The 1,639-nt window shown below is 56.6% G+C and overlaps 1 protein-coding gene across 1 annotated transcript; it reads left to right on the top strand.

The window, feature by feature from the left end:
- Positions 1-557: 557 nt before the first annotated feature.
- PDZD11 (PDZ domain containing 11) lies at positions 558-1,385 on the top strand. The gene is made up of 3 exons (XM_009881762.1): positions 558-647; positions 1,011-1,109; positions 1,290-1,385. The coding sequence occupies exons 1-3, from the start codon at positions 558-560 to the stop codon at positions 1,383-1,385; spliced, it is 285 nt and encodes a 94-aa protein (XP_009880064.1).
- Positions 1,386-1,639: the final 254 nt, after the last annotated feature.

Genomic DNA, 1,639 nt, shown 5'->3' with positions numbered 1-1,639 from the left:
CCCGTCCCCGACCCCTTTCCCCGCGGCCCCGCGCCGGTCCCGCGGGCTCCGGTGGAGAGGTCCAGGTCCTGCCCGGTGGTTTCCGCGGCGTGGTGTTTGCCGTGTTTGATTCACGGCCGTCGTTCCCGACGGCAAAAATCAGTTGCTGCAGAGGCCGAGCTGCCGGACTGTGATAATCCCCCATGGGCAGCATCCTCCTAGCAAGATAAGGTGGTGAGGGCAGCCGGGGGAGGTCGGGCAGGTTCCTGGTACTGTTCTCATCCAGGAACTTGGTAGGAGGGCTGGGGTAAGGGGGAGCATCGCTCCTGCCCTGCTGGGAAGGGCTGTGCCATAGAGGGAGAAGAAAGCTTTGTGGGTGAAGTCCAGTATGTTGTGAAGTGGAGCTGATAAAGGACAGGGAGTGGGGAGCTCCTCAGGTCTTCAGGGTCAGATTGCCACAGAAGTTAGCAGAGAAGGACAGGTGCTTGCTGCTGCCTGGCTGAATGCTACAGCACCAACACCTTTGCTCCATCTGGAAGAGACATGCTAGCAGTGGGAAGGGTCCTGGGCTAAAGGGTATGACTGCACTTCATTGCTGGTTTCTCTCGCAGCTGGGCTTCAACATCCGGGGAGGAAAAGCCTCACAGTTGGGGATCTTCATCTCTAAGGTGTGTCTGCCCTTCTGCCATTCTCTCCCTGTGTTCTGTCCCCTTGGGTGTTGCTGAGCCAGCTGGGTGTGCATGGAGACTGTCATATGCCTTATATGCATCTCTGAACTCGTAGCTGTAATTTGCCGCGCACCAAGCAGCAATCAGACAGTCTTGCACCATTTCCTGATCTCTCCCCAGCCCACGGAGTGCTGCTGGTGCACCACAGTCCCCACTCCCCATCCTCCCCAATCCCATTTGAGTGTGCTGGGTGGGCACCGTGGGGATGCTCTGGGGCTGGGCTGCCTCAGCTGCGTGGGAGGGGAGCCCTGGCACCAGCTATGTTGAGAGTCACTGCTGCAGTCTCTGCTCTTCTCTTCACAGGTGATCCCTGACTCGGACGCGCACAGAGCTGGGCTGCAGGAAGGGGACCAGGTGCTCTCAGTGAACGACGTGGATTTCCAGGACATTGAGCACAGCAAGGTGAGCACTCCTGTGCTCCAGCTTTGGGAGCAGGGACAGGATGGGGAGTCCATGGACACAGCATCTCCTTCTGGCCTCTCAGCCTGCACCAACTCAGCTGGTGGCACCACATAACTGATGCATTCCTCTTTCCTATCCTCCAGCCCAGTCTGGTCACTGAGCAACTCTTTCTGCTTTCAGGCTGTGGAGATCCTGAAGACAGCCCGTGAAATCACCATGCGCGTGCGTTACTTCCCCTACAGTAAGTGTCCACTAGCTCTGAGTCCAGTCACCTAGCAGCATTTCTCCTTGGGAAGCAGACTGCCACGCATCCCTGCTGATTCCACCTGAGCTTAGTGGTTATGAGCCTGCAGTCATAGACGGTGTTAAGTTAGCAGCCTGCAGATCAGAAAGAACATTGGGCTTTGATTTGGGGATCAGGACAGCTACCAAGTCAAAGCATTAAGGACTGGCTTCAGCTGTCCACATAGAAAAACTTACAGAGCAACTGCGTTGCTTAGGAACACGGGGTTAAAAGGTGGGATGATTGT

The sequence above is a fragment of the Charadrius vociferus genome, unplaced genomic scaffold, assembly GCF_000708025.1.
Source record: "Charadrius vociferus isolate BGI_N301 unplaced genomic scaffold, ASM70802v2 scaffold472, whole genome shotgun sequence".
Classification (NCBI taxonomy): domain Eukaryota; kingdom Metazoa; phylum Chordata; class Aves; order Charadriiformes; family Charadriidae; genus Charadrius; species Charadrius vociferus.
Note: the sequence above shows the minus strand (reverse complement) of the source record. Positions and strands in the feature narration are given on the sequence as shown.

Coding starts and splice junctions, on each gene's coding strand:
- PDZD11 (XM_009881762.1), top strand. CDS start 558: ATGACTGCACTTCATTGCTGGTTTCTCTCGCAGCTGGGCTTCAACATC. Junction 648..1,010: donor TGGGGATCTTCATCTCTAAG/GTGTGTCTGCCC, acceptor TTCTCTTCACAG/GTGATCCCTGACTCGGACGC. Junction 1,110..1,289: donor AGGACATTGAGCACAGCAAG/GTGAGCACTCCT, acceptor TTCTGCTTTCAG/GCTGTGGAGATCCTGAAGAC.